The following is a 23,170-nucleotide window of genomic DNA, read 5'->3' as shown; positions in this document are numbered from 1 at the left end:
AGTGTGAATATTACTTTTTTTTTTTTTTTTGAGAGGGAGTCTCACTCTGTCACCCAGGCTGGAGTGCAGTGGTGTGATCTCAGCTCACTGTAACCTCTGATTCCCAGTTTCAAGTGATTCTCTTGCCTCAGCCTCCTGAGTAGCTGAGATCACAGGTGCCCGCCACCACATCCAGCTAATTTTTGTATTTTTAGTAGAGACGGGGGTTTCACCATGTTGGCCAGGCTGGTCTTGAACTCCTGACCTCAGGTGGTCCACCCACCTCGGCCTCCCAAAGTGCTGGGATTACAAGCATGAGCCACCGTGCCTGGCCAAACTTTACTTTCTGTGGTATTGTGAGGAAGGCAAAAGGTTTGAGGTGAGAAGAGATACACGAGGGAGAAAATATTACCCAGTTTTCTTACTTGGTATTTACTCATTCCTTTTCCCTCTCAAGCAGTATACACAACACACACATGTGCACGCGCACACACACACACAGTCTGTGGGGAAAAAATCTCAATCTCCTCCTTATGAAGGAAGTAGGATGTTACAGAGATATTATGATGCAATGAGGACCCTATGAAGGACACTGATAACATTGTGAGGTCAGGATTTTTACTGAAATGTTTGTCTGTATGAAATGCATCAGACCTAAATCAGCTTTCCTCCCTGCTAACATCCTAGTGGCAACTCTTACTCCTACCCGCAGTATGGGATTTTAAGATCAAAGGAATTAGACCTAGGGCAAAAACTGAGACAGCAGGGAGGCACTGTAACAACTGGAAAGTTTTCCAAATTGGTAAACTTGCAGTATTCTTTCTGTACAGAAGTAAAAGATCCCCTATGTCCCTATGGATATCAGGAAGGAAAAGCGTCTCAACATGGCACTTCAGATGAGCACTTTCAAAAAGGCTTTGAACAGGTTTGAAAAATTGGTTGAACAAACAGCAGCCCAGAAAAGAGATGAAAGAGCAGGCTTATTTATCCATAAAGAAGGTAAGATCAGTGATTACACGATAGTCCAATTGGGTCTGTTGGTTAGAACTGGAAAATGTTTTAAGCCATCAGAGAGAAGCATCAGAGCTTAATGTGAAAGAATGGGTGCTGAAAGGGGATGAAGACCTCAGTTCTTGTTCTTTCTCTGTCCCTAAATAACAAAGCGGACATGAGGAAGCTTTTGTTTTGTTTTGTTTTTGTTTTTGTTTTTGTTTTTTTACTTCTCTGAACCTAAGTTGCTTCAATTGTAAAACTATGGGATTGGATTAAATGACGTCCAGTGTTCTTCTGTAGACGCTGCCATTTGATGGCTCACTGGTTGACCTGGGATGCTCAGTAATGTATAGCACTGCTTTTTCTTAGCCTAAAGATATCATGAGACCATAAAGACTTTCATAAGAAGTGCAGCTTCCTGCCTCACCATGATTGCATTGTCTTGGCCACTCTCCACATCTCTAGGCAGGAATGATCTTGAGGATGCAAGCTAAGGAGAATATGGTGGACAGTGGTCTTACAGGAGGATTTGCAGCAGAGATGCCAGTGCATAGACAAGATTCAAGGGGAGTGGTGTAGTGTACAGCTTTGGCATATTGAGGACAGCTGTGAAAAATAAAGCTACATGGCAGAGTGAAAGACTAACAGAACAAACCCTGCTGTTGGCAATGAAAGGAGCAGAGCCCATATAATTGCTAAAGGGATAGTATAGCCAGCCTCTGAGTGTGCTAGGCTGCATAGTAATTTGTAAGTGAAAATCTTGACTTTGGATGTTCAAACCCAAGCTGGTATTAATTGAATAGTATTTAATAATTTATAGTCATGTTAATCAATGTCATTATGTTCATTTTATTTGTGGAAAAAATGGGAGCTGAAGATAAATCATTTGCCCAAGTTACCCAAATTCTTTTCTTTTCTTTTTTTTTTTTTTTTTTGAGACGGAGTTTCATTCGTATTGCCCAGGCTGGAGTGAAATGGTGCGATCTCGGCTCTCTGCAACCTCTGCCTCCCAGGTTCAAGTGATTCTCCTGCCTCAGCCTCCCAAGTAGCTGGGATTACAGGCACCCACCACCACACCCGGCTAATTTTTTGTATTTTTAGTAGAGACGGGGTTTCACCATGTTGGCCAGGCTGGTCTTGAACTCTTGACCTCAGGTGATCCACCTGCCATGGCCTCCCAAAGTGCTGGGATTACAGGTGTGAGCCACCGCGCCCGGCCAAAGTCACCCAACTTCTAAGTGTTAAAGCTAAGACTTGGACCTTTTGGATATGCTTTTTCGGTGATTGGGAACTTGACTGGGCCTTCTAAACTACTCAACAAAACTTGCATTTTTTCCTAGTCAGTTTGTTTTACCTCTCTCTAATTGGTTTTTCAAACCCTTGACACTTTTTCTGAATTCTCTATGGGATGTCTGCTTCTCTCAGCCAAGTTTTCTATGTCATAAAAGAAAGCAAGGTCAAAAGACAAGAATTCTCTCAAGCCCCCTTTTTCCACTTCTGAATCACTGAAAGCAGCAGCTGTCCTTTCTATTTCTCCTCCCCTTCAAAGCTATCAGTTTGCTGCAGCAGCTTCAAAATCTCCTTTTCTACTGGATTTGTCCTCTCAGTCTAAAAATATACTCAAGCATCATGACCTTGACTTTCTCTTTTCTTTAAGCTACCACTGTATGCCTCTCCTTTCCTTCTCCACTGAATTTCCTGACAATATCACCACTTAACTTTCAATCTACTCAGGTCTGGCTTCTCTGATCACTTTGCTAAAAATGCTCTAACCAAGCTATGTGATAACCTAATATAGTTGCCAAATTCAATAAATTGTTTTCATTTTCCAGCCTACTTGGCCATTGCACTAGATTAACACTGTTAGCTGCCTCTGCTTCAAGAAACTTCCTTATCCTGCGTCTTTCATCACATCATTCTTATTTTTCCCGTCTCAATTCTTTCTTTGCTTCTTTTTCTCCTAGAGCTTTGCCTACTGTGTTATCTCTCAGTCTTAGAGCATAGCTACCATCTAACTAGTTTCCTAAGCCAGATATCTTGGTATAGGCTGTATAGGCTGAGCATCCCTAATCCCAAAATCCAAAATCTAAAATGCTCCAAAATTCAAAACTTTTTGAGAGCTGACATGAGATAGGGGCATATTAATATTTGCTTTCTGATGATTAAATGCACACAAACTTTGTTTCATGCACAGAATTATTAAAACTATTGTATAAAATTACCTCCAGGCTATATGTATAAGGGGTGTATATTAAGTGTAAATAAATTTTGTGTTTAAACTTGTGTCCTATTCCCAAGACATCTCACTATGTACAGTATATGTAAATATCCCAAAATCTGAAAAAAATCCATAATCTGAAACACTTCTAGTTCGAAGTATTTTGGATAATGGATACTCAAACTCTGTAACCTTTCACTATGTCATGGTATCTATCTCTTGGCTTATTACAACAGCCTATTACTGTAATAGTCTTCTTGGCCAGGAGCGGTGGCTCACGCCTATAATCTCAGCACTTTGGGAGGCCAAGGTGGGCGGATCACGAAGTCAGGAGCTCGAGACCAGCCTTGCCTACATGATGAAACCCTGTCTCTACTAAAAATACAAAAATTAGCTGGACATGGTGACGTGTGCCTGTAATCCCAGCTACTCGGGAGGCTAAGCCAGGAGAATTGCTTGAACCAGGACCCGGGAGGCAGAGGTTGCAGTGAGCCAAGATCGCACCACTGAACTCCAGCCTGGGCTACAGAGTGAGACTCTGTCCCCCCTCACCCCCCAAAAAATAGTCTTTTTGCCGAGTTAATCATTTCTCTATACTTCTGCCAAGAGTTTTTCATTTTAAAAATTATCGATGTGCCATATTCCTGGTTTATTAGCTCACCTCTAAAATCCACATATACTAACAAAGCATGCAAGGTCATTCACAGCTTGCCTCAGCCCATCCAGTCTCAACTCCTGGCATTTCCCTTCATGAACCTTCTGCCCTAAAACAAACTTCTTGGCATTTCCAAACATGCTCTTAATGACTCTGATTTTGCACATGTCATTCCCCAATATGGAGTGCCTTTTTTTCTTTTTTTTTGGTGCCTGTAAACTCTTGCTCATCTTTCAAGACCCAAATCAATTGTCACCTCTTTGTAAAAACTTCTGAACTTTCCCTAAGCAAAGCCACCCTCAGCACTGTTAATGCACTTTATTGCCATCTCGGGGAATTTACCTGCTTCATTTAACCTGCTAAAATTGATATTAATGTGTTCATTTGTTCCTGCCCCTTATCCTACACCATTGGCCTGTGGTTGTTTTGAAGGCTTTGTGAACCTCAGGCTGGCACAGGGTCTGGTGTCCAGAAAGTACTCCTTCAATGCGTTCTAAATGCACAAGTTGACCTTGCTCTCATTAAGAAACTTGCAATCACAAAGCCACATTGAAAATTTCCTTTCTCTATAGTTTTTAAGATTTCATGAAAACTACATACTGCTAGACAAGTTACCTGCTATCACAGGGTGGCCTAAGAAAGAGTGAGGAGAAGGCAGAAATGTAATCTTAACTTTTGTCAGGCGGTTAATAATGTCTGGCACAAATTCATATTTATTAACAAATATTGGAAAATAAGGTCTACCTCTCACTATTACAGGCAAGGAACTAAGAACTAGAGAGAATGTTTTTAATGGAACAGGGTCTACCTCAAAAATGATATCAAGTAGATTGAAGGAATTTGTTCAAAAGCAATGCTCTTAGATCTTGTGAATGACCTGGTGGAATTAATTTTATCCCAGGACAAAGAAAGTCTCATTATCCTCATCCAGTGATATTTACAATGAAACTCATATCTTGTAGCAGTTGGTGTAAATAAATATAAAACAGCTAAGTAACTGTTTAGATGCCTCATGAGAATTTCTGACTCAATATTACCAAAATAGAGTGCTTTATTTTCCCCAACAATCTTCTTCCCATTGCCTTGCTTTTGGTAAATAGATCAACATTTGCTGAGTTTTGAAACTGGAAACCTGAGTGTCATTCTAGAACCAGGTATCTTAACCTTGGCACTACTGATGTTTTGGCTAAATAATTATTTGTATATGTGTGCGTGTGTGGAGTTGGGGGGCTAGGGTGGGGGCTGTCTTGTGCATTGTAGGATGTTAAGCAGCATCCTTGGCCTCTACTCACTAGATGCCAGTAGCACACCTACTCCTAGTTGTGACAGTCAAAAATGTCTCAAGTCTTTGCCAAATGTTGTGTGTGTGTGTATGTGTGTCTGTGTGTGTGTGTGTGTGTGTGTGTGTGTGTGTGTGTGTGTGTGTGTCTGGGGATGGAGGTGAGGTGCAAAATCTCCCCTGCATAAGAACCACTGCTCTAGATTCCTGCCTTTCCTTCGCTTACCACTTCTGCCCCCAAAACTTCCAACCCACTAGCATATCTTTATAATTCTACTACTTCCAACCATATCTTACCATCTCCACTACTATCTCTAGGGTGCCTGTATTCTAGGGTGCCACTTACCATCCAACTGGGGACACTTTCAAGACTGAAAGGGAATGTTATTAATAATTTTAAAAAGAGGCATAAACGAGACTTTCCATGGCAGCCCAGGATGTGCAATCACCCTCAGTGATACCCTGGCCCAAACCTCCGTTTTCTGAAGCCTACACTAGTGCAATTGCCCTCCACTAGTTTTACGTCTTTCCATCTGGCCTCCTAGCAGCAGCAAGTGTGCTTTAAAATTTTTTAAAGGCATATTATATCATTTCACCCCATAAAACACCCCAAAGACATCTTACCATCATGCTTAAAAGAAAATACCCGCTTCTGACTCTAGCTCTGCCCTCCTTCGCCCCTGGTCTCACCTCACAGCACTTTCCGCAGTCCTCACTGTAGGTACTTCATACCTACTGACCTTCTTGGAACATGCCAAGCCTGTGCAGCAACAGGCCTTCGTGTTGATCAGCCTCTGCCTAAAAGGCTCTTGTCTAGCTTTCTATGTGGCTGACTCTTTTTTTGCTCATCAGGTCTCAGCTTAACTCTTTTACCCACCTCCTTAAAGAGGCCTTCCCTGAGGTCTACCCCTACCTGCCACCACCATACAATTTTATCACAGCTCCCTACTGCTTTCCTTTTTTGTGCTTATTCTACAACAACTTGTTTATTTTAACTTCGTTACTGAGCTTGACATACATATAATAAAGCCCATAAAATGTACTCTTCTTAAGGAGGTAGCTCTGTAAATTTGAACCTTGGTAAACACACCTTTAGCCACCATCCAGATCAAGACAGGGAACATTTCTAGCGTCCCAGAAAGTTCCCTCATGCCTTTTGCAGCAATACTGCTTTTCACCTTATACACTGGTAACCACTGATGTAATGTCTATCTTTATTAATTAGCCTTGCCTGTCACAATCTGTAAATAGTTTGTTCACTTGTTACTTTTCTGATTTCCCGCTATAATATAAGCTCCCTGAGGGCAGGGACCTTGCTTATCTAATTTTCTGTTCTAAGCCCAATGTCTGGCTCAGTTCTTACACATAAGAGATACTCATATTTTTAACTAAATAAAACCATCTGATCTTGTCTATACAGTTTGAGAAAGCCTCACATCTAATTCCTTCTTGTCCTTAGATTCAATAGTCTTACCCCAGGGAATTACGAAATTTGACAAAATCAAGATTCAAGCAATGGTGTGTGTGTGTGTGTGTGTGTGTGTGTGTGTGTGTGTTTACATAGAGTTTAAGAACCAGTTAAGAATTGCTCACCAGGCACAGTGGCTCACATCTGTAATCCCAGCACTTTGGGAGGCTGAAGTGGGAGGATCGCTTGAAGCTAGGAGTCTGAGACCAGCCTGGGCTGTAACATAGTGAGACCCTGTCTCTGCAAAAAATAAAATATTAACTGGGTGTGGTGGTGGGTGCCTGTAGTCCCAGCTACTTGGGGGGTTGAGCTGGGAGGATCACTTGATCCTGGGAGGTGAAAGCTGCAGTGAGTCATGATTGTGCCATTGCACTCCAGCCTGAGTGACAGAGCAAGATCCTGTCTCAAAAAAAAAAAAAAAGAATTGCTGTTTGCTCACTTCCACCTTCCGCTCAAGATGAATTCTACCAAAGACTCCAATGGTGAAACTTTTTACAACAGGAAAAAGGCAATTCATTCTTGAATTTTTGCATTCCTGAACAAACTCCTAAAATATCTTAAACAGAAACCACGGAGAATGTATCAAACACCACAGTAAAATATTTTCTTCTTATTTAGTAATATTTTAGCCAAAGGCCTGATTATGTTTGTAAACACAAGATCTTTTTTTTTTTTAATTCAGGGGTACGTGTGCAGGATGTGCAGGTTTGTTACATAGGTAAACATGTGCCATAGTGGTTTGCTGCACAGATCATCCCATCACCAGGTATCAAGCCCAATATCCATTAGCTATTCTTCCTCATGCTCTCCCTCCACACCCCCACAACCCTATGACAGGCCCCACTGGGTGTTTTTAGCCACCATGTGTCCTTGTGTTCTCATCATTCAGCTCCTACATATAAGTGAGAACATGTGGTATTTGGTTTTCTGTTCCTGCGTTAGTTTGCTAAAGATAATGGCCTCCAGGTCCATCCATGTCCCTGCAAAGGACATGATCTCATTCCTTTTTATGGCTGCATAGTATTCCATGGTGTATATACACCACTTTTTCTTTATCCAGTCTATCATTGATGGGCATTTGTATTGATTCCATATCTTTGCTATTGGGAACAGTGCTGCAATGAGCATATGCATGCATGTATCTTTATAATAGAATGATTTTTATTCCTTTGGGTATATACTCAGTAATGGGATTGCTGGGTCAAATGGTATTTCTGCCTCTAGGTCTTTGAGGAATCACCACACTGTCTTCCAGAATCGTTGAACTAATTTACACTTCCATCAACAGTGTAAAAGCCTTCCTTTTTCTCCCCAACCTCACCAGCATCTGTTGTATTTTGACTTTTCAATAGTAGCCATTCTGACTGGTATAAGATATTATCTCATTGTGATTTTGATTTGCATTTGTGTAATGACCAGTGATGATGAGCTTTTTTCATATATTTGTTGGCCACATGAATGTCTTCTCTGAGAAGTGTTCGTTCATGTCCTTTGCCCACTTTTCATGAGGTTGTTCATTTTTTTCTTGTAAATTTGCTTAAGTTCCTTGTAGATGCTGGATATTAGACTTTTGTCAGATGGATAGATTGCAAAAATTTTCTCCCTTCTGTAGGTTGTCTGTTCACTCCGATGATAGTTTCTTTTGCTGTGCAGAAGCTCTTAAGTTTAATTAGATCCCATTTGTCAATTTTTGCTTTTGTTGCAATTGCTTTTGGTATCTTCATCATGAAATCTTTGTCTGTGACTCTGTCCTGAATGGAATTGCCTAGATTTTCTTCTAGAGTTTTTATAGTTTTGGGTTTTACATTTAAGTCTTTAATCCATCCTGAGTTGTTTTTGTAAATGGTATAAGGAAGGGGTCCAGTTTCAATTTTCTACATGTGGCTATCCAGTCCTCTCCTCCCAGCACCATTTGTTAAATAGGGAATTCTTTCCCCATTGCTTGTTTTTGTCAGGTTTGTAGAAAATCAGATCGTTGTAGGTGTGCAGTCTTATTTTTGGGTTCTCTATTCTGTTCCATTGGTCTGAGTGTGTGTTCTTCTACCAGTACCATGCTTTGGGTTACTCCAGCCTTATAGTATAGTTTGAAGTCAGGTAGTGTGATGCCTCCAGCTTTGTTCTTTTTGCTTAGGATTGTGCAAAGACAAGGTCTTTAAAATGCAAATATATCTGGTTTTTATAGATTGAGAGAGATAAGAAAATAGAAGGTTAGGAAATAAAAAATGTAGCTGAAATACAAAAGGTAGTCCTTGGAATTTGATGAAAATGGACTGTACTTTTTTCAATGCAGATGCAATTGGTTATGACAAGTTTTATGCATCGGTACAGAAGCTCTTTGGTCCAGATGTGAAGAATCAAGATGTGAAACGCTTTTACAGGAAACTGTGCAACAACATGGATGCATCTGCAGACTGGTGTGAGGTAGACTCATTTCATGTTCATAATATGAAATCCAGGTATTATTTTTCTAAGTTTGGAATAAATAATTAAAACAAAGTGTTACTGCCACAGGGGTTGAACCACAACGTGCATGCGTCAGTTTCAATACCTACACCCATTAGGACATGGCCACTGCCCACCCACAAATGAAAGTGGGTAAAGTAGGTAACTATTTAGCTGTATTATTAATAAACAACTCTTAAATCCTTTCAGACCAAGCTGCCAGTTGGAAGAGCTATACATGCCTCTAACAACAACCAAGATTTTAATGGTCGTCATTTCACTTTATATGAGATATTTCTTTTCAATGGGTTCAGTGTACACAAATTTTCAGTGCATCCAAATTATTAATATAAGAGAAGAGGCTACAGTTGACTACCTGTTATATTCCCTGAGTTGTTTTCTGATCACCATGGTATTTATTCTTAAAAAAATTACACATATCCATACAGAGAAATTAAATAATTTTTATAAATTATCTGGTTCTTTAAAAAAAAAATAAATAGTAGACAAAAGAAAAAGTAAGAATCTAAGGGACTTGAATACCACATTTTATAAGCCGAGGGATATGTATAAGGAGAATTTAAACCTAAGACACAGGAAAAATACATCTCTCTCAAATATATATGGAGCCATCTCAAATTTGACCACATTAGGCTAAAAATAAAATATTAATAAATTCTGATATAATAAATTAGAAGCCTAAAATAAAAGATAGCCAAATCCCCCACATCACCCAAATAAAAAACAAATTAATTAATTTTAGGAAAAAATTGCAAACGAAAAAAGTTTCTACAAAGTCTTTGAGGAATATTTAATTCCCATGTTGTATGCATGTTTCTATAATGTAGGAAAAGCTGAAAAGCTATCCAGCTCACTTTATGAAGCTAAAATAACACTGAATTGAACATAGACAAAATGTCAGGGAACTATAAGACAATTTTACTCATAAATATAAATTTTAAACTCCTAAAAAAAATGTTAACAAGTTGAATCCTGCAGTGCATTAAAAATTATTTCCAAGTACAATTTACCCCAGCAAAGTAAGGGTGGTTCAATATTAGAAAAGCCAGAAACGTACTTCATTTAACAAGTCAGGGGAGAAAAAATAATATGCTAATGTCAATCCAAGGTCAGCAAACTAAGGCCTATGGGCCAAATCTGGATAGACAGCCACCTTTGTTGTGAATAAAGTTTACTGGAACACAGCAATGCTCACTCATTTACAAACTGGCCACGGTTGCTTCTGTGCTACAATAGGAGAATTACATAGTTTTGATAGAGGCTGAATGGCCTGCAGGCCTAAAATATTTACTACCTAGCCCTTTTCGAAAAATGTTTGCAGACTTCCAACCTTAAAGTAAAATTAAAAGTAAAAAAGATGTCTAATAAGAATTCAATAGCCATCCTTGCTTTAAAAAGAAAAATAATCTCAGTGGAATAGAAATAATAGAAAATTCCATTAATTTGAGAAAGGAAACTGACTGTATTAGGATTCTACTGCTACTGTACTAAATTATCATAAATTTAGCAATGAGAAGAAATACATATCATAGTTTGCATGGATCAGGAGTCTGGGACAGCTTCACTGGGTCCTCTGCTCGGGGTATCATAAAGCTGCAATCAAGGTGTTGGCAAAGCTGGGTTCTCATTTGGAAGCTCTGCTAGGGAAGAATCTGCTCCTAAGCTCATTCAGGTTGTTGGCAGAACTCAATGCCTTGCTATTGTAAGTCTCAAGGCCTCAGCTTCTTGTTGACTGGAGGCTGCAGGCGTCCCTCTTGTCCTAGAAGCTGCCTGCAGCCCCCACCATGTGGCTCTCTATACTGGCACTTCACAACTGTGCATTTTCAAGGCCAGCAGGAGAATTTTTCCCTCCATAGTCTGATAAGAGGAAATTTTATATAATGTAACATAGTCATGGGAGAAACAGCTCATCATATTTGTCATATTCTCTTAGTTAGAAGTAAGTCACAGTTTCCACCATATTTAAGGGATAGAGATTATACAAAAGTGTGACTTGTGTGTGTGGGAGGGAAGAGGAGGACATATTAGAATAGGTCCACCATGGAGACTTACCAGAAACATATTTGAGCAAGGATCATATTTATTGCTGAAATACTAGACACAAGCCCATTAAAATCAAGAACGAGAAAAGGATGCCTATTCACCACTAATCTTCGACACTTTATTGGAGGTTGTAAGCAATGCAAACAGAGGGGAAAAGGGCAAGAAATGGAATTGATATGTAATCAATTATTTAAAAATACAAAATTCTCATTATTTGTGGATATTCTACCAAGAATATCCAATAGAATTATATGGCAAACTATTAGAACTGAGAGGGTTCAAAAGAGTTCAAAAAAGAAACATGGAAGAATCAATAATTTCCATGAACACCAGCAATAACCACCCCTCTCTCTCACCAAAACTAACTAGAAAATAAAAAGATTCCACTCACAAAAGCAACAAATAGGAGAAAGAATCATGGGATAACTCTATTGAAAAAAGACAGCAGAATAATAATTGAGAGGCTTAGTTTGTAAAGATACCAACTGTTCCCAAATTGACTTAAAGTTTAATCTCAGGCTCCTTGCTGTTTCACACGGAAACGTGAAGACAAGGGGAGAGCTGGCCCTGACCCCCGTCCCTTCTTTTGCCATTACTGGCTCCATCTTACATCATGAGGGGCCACGTGCTCACATATGAGCACCCCGGCCCACATGTCTAAGCTCTTCATACCTTCACCTCCACAAACACTATCCCTTGGCCACCCCCTCAGAACTAGAGGTGTACACACCAGTGGTGTGCAACCCACCCTCATATGGTGGATAAGAGGCTTCACAGGCCTGAAAGTAGACTTGGCCCCTTTGGGGAGAGAATTCTGGGGTTTGAAGAATCTAGGGCATGGTTTAAAAGCATTGTTATGGACCCCTGGTAGACGATGGCCCATTAGCTTCCACAGAAAAAACTAGAGTGGGGCCTTCCAAAGCTGTGCTGTCCGACAAAGTGGCCGCTAGCCACATGTGCTATTTACATTTAAATTAAATTAGAAATTCAGCTCCACAGTTGCACTAGTTACAGTTCAAGTGCTCGATATTCACATGTGGCTAGTGGCTATTGTATTATACAGGACAGATTACAGAATATGTCCATCATTGCAGAAAGTTCAACTGGACAGCGCCACTCTGAAGGCATAGGCCCCTTGGCCTGGGCCTAAAAGCAACACTGCAGATGGAATCATAGCTATTTTTTTTGTTGCTTTTTGTTTTTGTTTTTTTTTCTAGATATACTGATTCAATAAAGTAGAAGACATAAATGTATTTAACAAGAGCTCTTAGCCACCCAAAGATTTTTGAGAAATCAAATGAAGGGTGAAACAGTCAGCTACTTTGCAGCCACACAGAAATGATTGTTTTTTTCCTAAATTGTGTAAGTGTACAACATGAATGCATTGTTTTGTTTTTTTGTTCCAGGATCTAATCTCTATCACACTTTGTAAACCCTGTGGATATTCCCCCATAGATCGGTAACTTGAATGCAATGTCATTAAACTTGGGATAGATGTGATTTTGAGAATCACATTTTCTCACTGTTCTCTATTTTCTTATGAATATTTCTCAAACACTCGGTGGTTTATATGCATGAATTTCTAATGCAATCATTTTGGGCCACTTAAAATATGAAAATGTGTGTCTAACCAATGTTTCACGTCAATATAAAAAAATTATGAACATTTGGAAATTAGAAAAGTCTGTTCATATTTTATTACACACTTAGATTCAGAAAAGCAACGCTCTAAAGATAGCCCATAAATGCCAACAAATGAGACAAAGCACTCTGTGATAAATCCATTTACATGGAATTCTACAGTAACTGAGAATTTGGTCTCTGAATGAAATACTAAAGTAAATCAGATTTTTTTTGTTTGTTTTACAGATGAGGAAATCAAGCCTCATTGTCTCTGACATCTGCTCCTCTTTCCCTTTCTAGCTAGAACATCATAATCTTCCTTCATTTGTAAAATGTCTTCTTTTTTTTCAAGCACCTTCTTTTCAGGTTCTCATTTAATCTTCACAATAGCCACGCAATGTAGATTATGGAGGATACATTATTGAAATGATAAAGATGAGAAAAATCACAAAAAGGTTAATTGACTTATCTAAAGCTGGACAGAAAGTCTGTTTTGGTCTTGGGACTGAGATTTTTCTCCCTCTTTATGTAGTAAGTTCATGTGACATTATCCTGGGGCCAGGTGCGGTGTCTAATGCCTATAATCCCAGCACTTTGAGAGGCCAAGGCAGGAGGATTGCTTGAGCCCAGGAGTTTGAGACCAGGCTGGGCAACATGGTAAGACCCTGTCTCTATGAAGAAGAAGAAGGAGAAGGAGAAGGAGAAGGAGAAGGAGAGAGAAGAAGAAGACTTTAAAAAAACAAAACATATGACATTATTCTGTTACATCACTTGGGTTCCTATAAATTGTATGCAAGTTTAATAGAAAAACTCATGGCCAGCTTCTGGCACACTGTATGTATATAAAGAATGACTTGAGGTTTTAAAAAAAATGGGGCAGGAATGTTCTTCTTTTATTGTCCTGTCATTTTTCTCACAAACTATTTGTGTCAGTGCTCCTAAGGGACATTTCTATTTCAAGCCATGTGAGCTAAACTTTCTGGGCTTCAGATCCATCATCTGTAAAATGGAAATTCAATTCGAGGAGACTAACTTCATTTCAGTATGGATTACCTAGTGTTTTCTTAATCAGTTGATATTAATCTTATCAGGTAATAAAAACACGATTTATTATTTTAAACTCAGGCATAGACATACCAATCTTGTTCCAAATATAAATCTCTTTGTGGCAGCAATGCCACAAAAGTTTCACCTTCTTTTTCAAGATTTTTCGACGCAAAGACACTCGGAGAATTTGAAATTCATAGAATAATGAAATCTTATAACTCACCTAAACATCATCTAGACCTGCTCCTTCAATTTATAATGAAAAAAATTTAATGTAAAGAGATCAAAAGAAATATGACTGCCTTAAGTTTATAAAGCTAGTTAATGGAAAAGTCTGGTGCAGACACAGTCTACTTTTCTTACAATGTCATGTTAGTCTGGGTTTCCAGTGGGCAACTTATAAACACATTTTTTTAGGAGCACACTACAAATTAATCCAAAGAAGAGGCATACCACACCATATGGAATGCCTATAATTATGTTCCCTCCCAAAAGTGAACTTAAAGTGAATTATTATAAATCTAAAATTATATTTGCTAACTTCAAAAATGTTAAAAGAATGTTCCAGGATAGGTTAAAAAATAAGCTGCATGCAGGCTTTTATTTTCTTCTATTGGCTTTTTTATTTTCTCCATATGTTCTACAATGAACATATGTTCCTTATATAATCAGATAAAAATGAAGTTAAAAATGAATCACTTAAAGCATGGAGCAAGACTTTTAAATAGCATAGTTAAAATAAAATTAACACTCTAATAGTCATAATATATATATAAGTGATAAAATACTCAAATCTTGTCACAGGCAACATTACTACACTGAAACTGAAAAGGTCGAAAGAGAAATTTGAGATCCTAGAGGCTATGGCTCATCACAGGAGAAACGGGTATTTGCTGCTCTTTAACAATATTATTTGCTTGAGACATTTCCTTTCAAAATGTAAAACTTTCACTGTTGCTTCTGAAGGAGTTTATCTGGTATAATACCTAAATTTTTCTCAATAAATTCAAGTAATTTGATATTTTTCATATCCTTTGGAAGTTATTTTTTGGTAAGCATTGTAATAGTGTGTTATTTACAAGTGAAAGTAACAAAATTTATTATTGTCGTAAGAGCATATGTCCACAGTCTGCCATCTACCTACATGTAGATGTGGTTATCAAATATATGCATGCTAAAATGCATAGCTGAGGTGTTGTTTGGGTAAGTAACAAAAATGCTTAGTGCACCGAGGAAGATACTTGAATTCTGTTTCCTCTACTGTCTCTGGAAAAATTAGGAATTACAGTTACTGAAATGTTGACATTGATTGAGCTCCTACTGGGGACTTGGTGCAATCTAAGTACTTGCTAATCTTTCTCATTACTAAGCAATCTAATCATGCACTTCCTCAGTTAATCCTTACAACAGAGCATAACATGGGGATTATTACTGATTATCCTTATTTTACACACGGGAAAGACTCAAGCACAGAGAAATTAAGGATCTTGCTTGAGGTCATGTGACTAGTAGACAGTAGAACCAAGATTTGGACCCATGACCAATAGCTAAAGCACTGAATACTTCCTTGCATAGGACATTGCTCCTGAATTTCTTCACATCTGTTCTTAGACACCTGATGCCTTGGCACTATCCCCACAAAAATTAAAATAAAGTTAAACGACTGTCTGTAAATTGCTCTTTGAGTATGGGTATCATTGACGTAGGAGACATAATTTCAAATTAGATGATAGCATGTATGGTGTGGAGTTCTCCCATCTCTGATAAACATTGGAATTCATTAATGTAGAAACAAAGACTCATCATCACCATTATCATTACACATTCTCTGAAAATTATTATTTCACACTTTTCTCTGAGGTTAAATTTGCTGCCAATGTTTATCAATTGTCTACTTTGCATAAGTCCTTTAAATTGTACCAAGTTGTGTTTATAAAATGAGGGTGTGACTGGCGGAATTCTGAAGGTGTCCGTCTTCCCCAAGATTCCTGTCCCCTGGTTATTCCATCAAACATGAACATAGACACTGCTGGGAAGGAGCTTTGCAGATGGAATTAAGGTACTAATCAGTTAACCTTAATATAAGAAAATTATCCTGGATTATCTAGGTGGGTTCAAACTCATCATATGAGTCCTTAGAAACAGAAGAGGAAGAAAGAAGAGAGATTCCAAGCATGATGGGGGACCTGAAGTTCCATTGCTGTTGCTGAGACATAGGAGGGCCCATGTACTAGGACTAGATAGAGACCTCTAGGAGCTAAGGGCAGTACAAGCTGACAGCCAGCTCAGAACAGGCCTTCGGACCAACAATCCCAATGAGCTTGGAAGTAGATTCTTTCCTGAAAGTCTCCAGCAAAGAATGCATCTCTACTGACACCTTCATATTAGGAAAATGAGAGCCATACTGGACTTCCAACTTACTGAACTGAGAGCCAATAAGTTGAAACCATTGTTTTTTTAAATTGCTACTGTTGTAATTTGTTTCAGCAGCAATAGAAAACTAATTCATAGAGGAAAAGTGTCAAAGTTCAATAAACGTATGTCTGTTGTTACAACCAACAGAAAACAAAATGTAGCTAGAAGAGGAATTCAAACTCAACAGCAATGTAAGGAGGTGCAGCACTTGGAGAAGGAAGCTAGAGAAGACAAAAGCAAAAATAGGACGCAGGTTTACTGTATTATCTGAAATTGACTTCGGAAGGTGTTTTTGTATTTTTGTTTTTAAGATGGGAGAGATCTGTACTTGTCTGAATGCTGAAAGGAAAAGTCAGTAGAAAGAAAGATGTTGAAGATTCTGGGGAAAGTAAAAGAAGACACCCTTTGGGCTGGGCGCGGCACCTCACGCCTGTAATCCCAGCACTTTGGGAGGCCGAGGGGGGCGGATCACGAGGTCAGGAGTTCGAGACCAGCCTGGCCAATAGGGTGAAACCTCATCTCTACTAAAAATATAAAAATTAGCTGGGTGTGGTGGCAGGATTGTGGAAATATATGATTGAGGTGACAGACCACCAATTCTAAACTGGGTAAGAAAGGAAGCACTAACCACAGGGAAATGACAGGTTAGGAAGGAATTTCCCTCTCAGGGTCTGATTGTCTGTAGAAGTCATATACCTTTCCCAGCAAAGTTTCATACACTATCAATTTATCGAAGTGCCCACCTGACTAATCTTAGAAAAAAACAGTCTCATCCTTTAGTGGACTGATGGTTTTAAAATACTACCCTTGGCCGGGTGTGGTGGCTCACACCTGTAATCCCAGCACTTTGGGAGGCTGAGGTGGGCAGATCACAGGGTCAGGAGGTCAAGATCAGCATGGCCAATATGGTGAAACTCCATCTCTACTAAAAATATGAAAATTAGCCAGGCATGATGGCACAGGCCTATGGTTCCAGCTACTCGGGCAGGAGAATTGCTTGAACCCAGGAGGCGGAGGTTGCAGTGAGTCGAGATCACACCACTGCACTCCAGCCTGGGTGACAGGGCAAGACTCCGTCAAAAAAAAAAAATACCCTTAAAGACAGCCTACTGTTCTCGTTAGAGGCTGTGGTCTGGATTAACATATCATTTATTTTTCTCTCCCATGAGGCCTTCTCAATGTAGGCTTTCCAATGATAACAATAGCTAATGTTTTAAAACGATTACTATATGCCGGGCATGGTGCAAAATGCTCATTTTGACATGACATGATGCCATCCATTATGTCATTTAAACCTCAATAAAACAAAACAAAAACAAAATTCAAAGGTTTGTTCTTTTATTCTACTGATGAGGAAGTTAAGACTTCAGAAGGTGAAGGTATTTTTCCAAGTAATGACTATCAATTCATTGTACAGTCTGAACCCTGACCCTGGACCACCTGACTCCACAGCACATGCTCTTTGCCATGAAGTGGTATTGTGGGTTCGAATGATATAGGGCTGAGGTACAGATTGATACATAATTGTTAACTGAATAATGCATAAATTAATGATGACAAAGATTGCAGTAACAAAACCTTCCTGTCCACTCCAACATAGATCTATTAATTTTCCTTTTCTTTTCTCAGTCCTTCAGAGGGAATTAGATATTAAACCTAGAGGGTTTTGTACCCATAAAAAATGAGCAATGATTTCTGAGAAGATAATAAGCTTTTATTGAGTGCTAATTTTGCTGGTGGGAAAAAGGGAAAATACAAGCAAGTCTCGATGAGCCTGATTTTCCCACAGAAGGGAATCTAACTGTGGGGAATAATTAGGGCAATTGTATGTTGGGAGGTTTGAATGTGGGGGAATGTACATGAAGAAGTAGTAACATTTGTGAAGCAACTGATGACAGGACATATATTAAAATATTAATATAATGTTAAACCATCATCTAGCATCTAAATCAATATTATTAAAACAAAATGGCACATTGCTGGTTTTGATTTATTTCCAATTCAGTCATTTAGTCACTAGTTCCTTTAAACTCAAAGTAGTCTCTCATGAAAAGCTTGTTAGAAATGCAGATTCTCAGACCCACTCCAGACCTACTGAAGCCAAATCTGCATTTTAACAAGATATCTGGGTGGCTAGTATGCACACTGAAATTTCAAAAGGACTCCTCAGTTCATTTCGTGCATTCAACTTTATGAGAAATACTGATATACTAATTATATAACTTTTATAAGCATTTTATTAATTTAAAATTTTAAATACATAATTATTTTTAAGTTCGCTCATTAATTTATAAGAATTTTATTTCTGTTGGTTAATAAGACAAAGAACAGCTATCTTATTTTCTTCAGTTTTCAGAGTTATATAATTTGACAGTTTATTCACAAATAAGAACTCTTTTCTTCCTCACAATTTTTTTTTCATGGTAATTTATTCTCATGCAATGCCTAGAGAGTAGGATTTGGAACACTTAAAGCAACTCTTAAGTTCCCACCAACAGGCATAAAAACTCCCCCAACAGGGATAAAGAAAAAAAAATCTAGCCCTGAAAAATTCATGGAAAATGGGTAAGACAGTCATTTGAGAGTGGCCAAAGTCAGTGTCAAAGTTCTTAGCTGGGGCCCTGCATGATGAGGACTGATTTGATTTCCAAGTAAGTGCCAGCTCCGAATAGATCTATCAGTCTGAGTGTCAGTTCTATTGAAAAGAAAAATCAGTAACTGCTCAAAAATCATGCATTATCAGTATACAGTTTGTTGAATATATTAAACCAGGGGTCCTCAACCCCACCAGTCCATGGACTGTTAGGAACTGGGCCGCACAGCAGGAGGTGATCAGTGGGGGAGAGAGCATCACTGCCTGAGCTCCGCCTCCTCTCAGATCAGCAGTGGCACTAGATTCTCACAGAAGCGTCAGCCCTGTTGTGAACTGTGTATGCAAGGGATCTAGATTGCATGCTCCTTATGAGAATCTAGTGCCTGACGATCTGAGGTGGAAGAGTTTCATCCCGAAACCATCCCCTGCCCTGGTCCATGGAAAAAGTGTCTTCCATGAAACTGGTGCCTGGTGTCAAGAAGGTTGGGGACCGCTGTATTAAACTGTCTCCTGGTATAGGGAACCCCCTGACATTCACAAAGCAAGGTGCTGGCTGTTAATCCTAATTAGCTTTAAATTCAGCCAACATGAAATCTGCTACTTTATAGCTAATTCTGAGGCATGGTGCATATTTATATGTGCTGTTTGGGATTTCAGATCTTTGGATACTTCTCCTCTGAAGAAGATCCTATTGCTTCCCAGTTGGATGAAGAAAATTTGGTTTTCTTTGTGTCTAGAAAAAGGCGAATTTTAATTTCAGGTGACATTTTAATTTTCTCTTCCAAATTAGTATGAGTTTTAATATTTTCCTCAAGAATATTGGAACAATATTTTCCATAGAATCACTTTTCATTTTATGTATTCGTTCAATACTTTATCACTGGGTGTCGGGGGTGGTGAGAGTTTCATATGCAGTATCAGAAGAAACTCTACTACTGTTGAAATGGAAATATTATAATTGCTTTGAAGGACACTAAATAGAGAATGTGATGGGAAAAAATTCACATTTTCCTGAAAAGGCTCAGACTTCCAGTTAAACCTCTCTGCAATGATGTCACAATAATGCATGCTCCAGTAAAAGAAGTCATGTTTCTTTTAAACTATTCTTAAAATTAACTTTTTGAGTTTTCACTAAACATGACTCTTCTATTCACTCTCATCTACCCGGGATTATCTTAAAGATGTTTAACCTGACATCTCTTGAGAGCTTGGGCCAGTCATGGATGGGCACTGTCCCAGTCTGGGAAGTCTCTAATGTATGTGTTCTTCATTTTCAACTTTGAGCCTGGGACCCAGGACCTCCCATCCCTCTCCACTCTTAACACCTTGGGGTTTCTTCTCCTTCTTCCCTCCATGGTGGGAGGAGGTCAGGAAGAGGGAAGACAAACTTTCAAACCTACTCCTGTCTTCCAGCATTTCCTCCCATATTCTGAGATGAAGGTCAAATGTGATGTCTCTTAAAAAAGTACCGGGAGTCTGGGCACAGTGGGTCATGCCTGTAATCCTGGCACTTTGAGGAGGTCAAGGGGGGTGGATCACCTGAGGTCAGGAGTTCGAGACCAGCCTGGCCAACATGATGAAACACTGTCTCTACTAAAAATACAAAAATTAGCCAGCCATGGTGGTGCGCACCTGTAGTCCCAGCTACTCGGGAGGCTGAGGCAGAAGAATCGCTTGAACTCCAGAGGTGGAGATTGCAGTGAGCTTAGATGGCACCACTGCACTCCAGCCTGGGTGACAGAGACTCTGTCTCAAACAAACAAACAAACAAACAAACAAACAAAGCACCTGGAAGGCTTTGTGAGCCAAACCCACCTTCATCCTTGACTCTTCCTTGGTCCAACCACTGACCTCAACAGAGCCTGGCCTCTGGCCATGGGAACTAGAAAAAGAAAAAAAAAAAGAAAAAGAAAACACACACACACACACAGACACAAAAGGGCTGTCCCTGCTGCCACCACACTGAGCTAAGGAGGGGCCCCAGAGCAGGGGAGAAGTGTTGCTGGCAGTCTATGTTAGGGCTTTGCAAGTATTTTTCTAGATGGCAGTTGCATTCTGTAATTCATTTATCACTCAACAAATATTTGCTAAAGTCTACTATGTAGGACAGACACCTTTCTAAATGCTAGAGACAGAGCGGTGAACAAACAGACACAAATCCCTGACCTCATGGAGTTTACATTTCAATAGGGAAAGGCAGACAATAGCAAAAATTAAACAAGTAAAATATACAGTATGTCAGATGGTAATACACACTATAGGACAAAAAGTAAGCAGGTTGTGGGGAAAATAAAGCAGGATTGTGGGAAGGAGAAGGTGGTTTGAGGATGGGAGCATGGTGGTTGATGGGGTGGTCAGGGAAGTCCCCACTGGGAAGGTGAAAAAGATCTGTAGAAAGTGAGAGAGCAAACCATGCATTTCAGGTAGTGGGGAGAGTGGTGGGAGCTAAGGATGGAGAAGCAACGATGGGAGTGGGGACATGTGTACTGGGACTTGTATGACATGCTGAAGACTTCTGAATGAGGCACAAAGCTACAAGGGGGCTGTGGATAGAGGAGGGAGTCACCTGAGTTATCCTTTATATTCTTTTCCAGCTTCTGCATTTAAAATAGTCTGTACTAGTTCATGTCCTTTGTAGGGACGTGGATGAAGCTGGAAACCATCATTCTCAGCAAACTATCGCAAGGACAAAAAACCAAACACCGCCATGTTCTCACTCATAGGTGGGAATTGAACAATGAGAACACACGGACACAGGAAGGGGAACATCACACACTGGGGACTGTTGTGGGGTGGGGGGAGGGATAGCATTAGGAGATACACCTAATGCTAAATGATGAGTTAATGGGTGCAGCACACCAACATGGCACATGTATACATATGTAACAAACCTGCACATTGTGCCCATGTACCCTGAAACTTAAAGTATAGTAATAAAATTTAAAAAAAAATAGTCTGTAGTGTGGAAGGGGTGGAAGCAGAGAGAATGATGGCAGCTTGCAATAGGGCAGTGTTTCTCCATCTTTTTTTTAAAATTACTGACCCCTAAGGAGCCTTTTTAGACTTTCTGTTCCTAATTGCCTTCCCCTCTGCCTTATCCCGCTCCATGCCATTTTAATGCCTCAGGTATTAATTACTAAGTGTATCCAATTATATACTACATGCATATCTGTGCTTTCTGCACAAAAAGAGTAAAATGGATTCATGTTCCCTCCAAGAACTAATCTGTACCCCTTTGGGGGCAATATCTTCTCTGTTGAGATACACAGATGAGGGTGGTAATACTAGGGTATGACACCTGTTCACTTGCCTTTCTTTCCTAAGAGTTTGCAATTATAAAAATTAAGTGCCCTGGAAGAAATTCTATATATATGGCTTTATCATTCAGTACATGGCCATAGAAACATAAAAGTGTCTAGCTAGTCTTTTTTTTTCAAAATGCACATTTTTTTAAGTCTTAATGACAGCCCTAGTTTCATTCTTTTATACTGAAAAGCCTGAGATGGTATTAAGTTTTTATCATGCGTAAACCACAATGGTGAGAATTCAAAGAAAGGAGTCCTAAAAGATGTGAAATATCTCAAAAAAGAAATGACTCCAAACGATGTTTAGAAAACGTGTTCTCTGTGAAATATGCACATGCACGTGTATGTGTAGGGGGTGGGTGGGTGTGTGTCTTGCCTTTTCTCTGGGAATTAATGTACCACATTTAGTTAGAAAGCTCTATATATGCAAATTAGTATCTCTGAGGATCATTAAAACACAATGGTTGCTGGGTTTTAGGTTTTATTCTACTTTAATTTTTAAGTAACTTGGGGCTTTCTAGCAAAAAGGCTGGCTGTTTATCTTTTTTTTTCTTTTTTTTTTTTTTTTTTGAGACAGGGTCTCGCTCTGTCACCCAGGCTGGAGTGCAGTGGTGCAATCACAACTCACTGCACCTCAACCTCCTGGGCTCCAGAGATCCTCCCACCTCAGCCTCCTGAGGAACTGGGACTATAGGCATGACCCATCACATTCAGCTAATTTTGTATTTTTGGTAGAGATGGATTTTGTCATGCTGCCCAGGCTGGTCTTGAACTCCTGGACTTGAGCAATCCACCTTCCTCAGCCTCTCAAAATTCTGGGATTACAGGAGTGAGCCACTTGTGCCCTGGCCATATCATTTTTTTAAAAAACAAATCTAACAAATGAGTTTCAGCACCTTTACTGCTGAAAGTTGAAATTAATATTATGCTGTTGACAGGTAGTAGAAGACGAGATGTGATTAAGAGCATTGTCAAGATACCTCACCTGGATTTACTAATAACAGCTACTCAGAAAGGATTAATAACAGTTTTTAATAACCAGGTAATTTCTTTTTCTTTTTTTAACTGAATGACTCATTTTACAATAAC

General features: G+C 39.3%; 1 protein-coding gene and 1 long non-coding RNA gene across 3 annotated transcripts in view; one reads left to right on the top strand and one right to left on the bottom strand.

Annotated features, from left to right (window-relative positions):
* Positions 1 to 602: 602 nt before the first annotated feature.
* WDR64 (WD repeat domain 64) overlaps positions 603 to 23,170 on the top strand; it is a 151,341-nt gene continuing 128,773 nt past the window's right edge. For both annotated transcript variants that reach the window (XM_055097208.2, XM_034949821.4), the window contains exons 1-4: positions 603 to 978; positions 8,883 to 9,013; positions 19,434 to 19,536; positions 23,020 to 23,123. In XM_055097208.2, coding sequence (XP_054953183.2) covers positions 834 to 978; positions 8,883 to 9,013; positions 19,434 to 19,536; positions 23,020 to 23,123 — 483 coding nt within the window. In that variant the 5' untranslated portion in view covers positions 603 to 833. The remainder of the gene's footprint in view (positions 979 to 8,882; positions 9,014 to 19,433; positions 19,537 to 23,019; positions 23,124 to 23,170) is intronic.
* The window catches only part of LOC117977605 (uncharacterized), a 188,754-nt gene continuing 172,792 nt past the window's right edge, over positions 7,209 to 23,170 (bottom strand). Inside the window, exon 5 of the long non-coding RNA XR_008620893.2 lies at positions 7,209 to 9,059. This is a non-coding gene — a long non-coding RNA (uncharacterized LOC117977605). The remainder of the gene's footprint in view (positions 9,060 to 23,170) is intronic.

This window comes from Pan paniscus, chromosome 1, assembly GCF_029289425.2.
Source record: "Pan paniscus chromosome 1, NHGRI_mPanPan1-v2.0_pri, whole genome shotgun sequence".
NCBI classification, from domain to species: Eukaryota; Metazoa; Chordata; class Mammalia; order Primates; family Hominidae; genus Pan; species Pan paniscus.
Note: the sequence above shows the minus strand (reverse complement) of the source record. Positions and strands in the feature narration are given on the sequence as shown.